The 2,162-nt window shown below is 40.3% G+C and overlaps 1 protein-coding gene across 1 annotated transcript; it reads left to right on the plus strand.

Annotated features, from left to right (window-relative positions):
* The first annotated feature begins 249 nt into the window (after nucleotides 1–249).
* On the plus strand, nucleotides 250–1,892 carry tcf15 (transcription factor 15). The gene is made up of 2 exons (XM_058389011.1): nucleotides 250–1,054; nucleotides 1,518–1,892. Exons 1-2 carry the CDS (start codon nucleotides 572–574, stop codon nucleotides 1,581–1,583), a joined length of 549 nt encoding a protein of 182 aa, XP_058244994.1. The 5' UTR covers nucleotides 250–571; the 3' UTR covers nucleotides 1,584–1,892.
* Nucleotides 1,893–2,162: the final 270 nt, after the last annotated feature.

The following is a 2,162-nucleotide window of genomic DNA, read 5'->3' on the forward strand; positions in this document are numbered from 1 at the left end:
AAAAGTTGAGATATATATATGAATGAATGAATGAATGAATGAATGAATAAATTTGATGCCTGATTTCTCAAAGCAACTTGAGAAAACAAAATTATGCTTAGGCAATATCTTACTATACGTGGTTGTGACGATGTAATGATGTGGGGTGACAACAACAACAACAACAACAACAACAACAACAACAATAATAATAATAATAATAATAATAATAATAATAATAATCTAGACTCTATAATTCAGCCAAATCTTAATTCTAAATAATGCTCCGTAATAAAACTCTTTAAATGATCATTGTTATTTTGTGTGTTAGTTTGGCAATGTCTTCATTTGCATGCTGTGTCCCGGCTCCTCCCCTCTGTCTATAAGACTCTGCGTTGTGACACACTGACAACAGCTGCGCGTTACACGGAATGTCTTAGAGGAAGCTGATGAAAGGATAAATGTTCATGACTAGCTGAAAACACACCGAGCTCCGAGTTTGCACAATGTGTGTGTAGCCAGTGCGGCTTCTATTTTTTGGACACCCTGGATACTTTTCATTAGGTTTTATAATAGGAGAAAATCCGTTTTGATGATGGCGTTTGCCATGCTGCGGCCGATGGCGACTCACCTCGCGTACCCGGACCACAGCATGCTGTCTGAGGACGAGGAGACGCGCAGTGAGAGCGACGGCAGCTCGGAGCAGAGTTTCGGGTGCTGCGCGGAGAAGCGGCGTCGCGTTGCGCGCAAACCGTCCGTGGGCGGCGTGCTTATCGTTAAACAGAGGAACGCGGCTAACGCGCGGGAACGCGACCGCACGCAGAGCGTCAACACCGCCTTCACGGCATTACGGACTCTTATACCCACTGAGCCAGTGGACAGGAAGCTCTCCAAGATCGAGACTCTGCGCCTTGCTTCCAGCTACATCTCCCACCTTGCCAACGTGCTGCTCATAGGGGATGGCGGCGAGGACGCGCAGCCGTGTTTAAGCGCCGGTTGCAGTGCACAGGGAGAAACCGGAGGCAAACAACCACGCACCATCTGCACCTTCTGCCTCAGCAACCAAAGAAAAGGAGTAAGGAAACATGATGTTTACATGCACTATTAACTTGCTGTAAAAAAATGAGCGTCTGTTTATTTACAACACACTGTTGTACTATGATTCTGACCATGGACATATGTTTAATTCTTCTAACAAAATTATTAATTTTATATTTCATGGGCAGCCATGCAAACATACGTAATGTGCAATTTAGACATTTACTTTAAATATATTCATATGTCATTTCTAGAACTTTGTAACTGACCCAAAAGGCATCATAACATTTGAGTGATAGCTCAGTTCTTGGTTTAGACCCTTATAACACATATTGTTACAATACATGGAGGTTAAAGAGAATGGTACATTTAGTTGTGCTATAATAATAATAATAATAATAATAATAACAACAACAACAATAATAATGTTCTTGTTATTATTTTGCATGAATGCACATGTCGTGTAATACATTCTAAAGCAATATTTATGTTATTTGCAGGTAAAAGACGGCAAAGATTGTCTCAGAATGCGGGGTATCAGTTCCCTGCGCATGAGCCGCCGGTAGCCGGTAAAGCTGAAGGTGGCCAAACTCAGGGAGCATGAAGAAAAAAAAGAGAGGAAGAAAAAACAGAGCGAGAGAGAGAGAGAGAGGCGCACGAGGAGAGGCGCACCGAGAGCTTGCGCTGGAGCACGCAGAGACTCAAGGACTCGTAAGAGATTCAATAGACAGCTCTTGATTTCTTTCATGTATTTGAACATTTAATGCAGTGCATAAACTTTCTTGTGTTGTTCTAAAGAGAATTTATAGATTTTTTTTTTTTTTTTACAAAAATGGTGTGAATCCCACAATGAATAAAGTATATTTTTTATCAGATTTCAGAGTGCACGGTTTTATTGCATGATTAAAGCCATGTATGGATGTAACACAGCAACATGGCAATGACTTAGGAAGTGATGAAGATATTGATTGCTCTCAATGCAGTTCATTTCGTGTGGTATTCCAACAGCTCTTATTTTTATATTTATTTGTCCATGGCTTATATTTAGGCTGCTATGATATACAGTTTCTATGGATTTTCCAATTAGTACATATGCTACAATTAATTAATATAATTGTATATACAGCCATTTGTATGTTATTGAA

This window comes from Hemibagrus wyckioides, linkage group LG05 (assembly GCF_019097595.1).
Source record: "Hemibagrus wyckioides isolate EC202008001 linkage group LG05, SWU_Hwy_1.0, whole genome shotgun sequence".
Lineage (NCBI taxonomy): Eukaryota > Metazoa > Chordata > Actinopteri > Siluriformes > Bagridae > Hemibagrus > Hemibagrus wyckioides.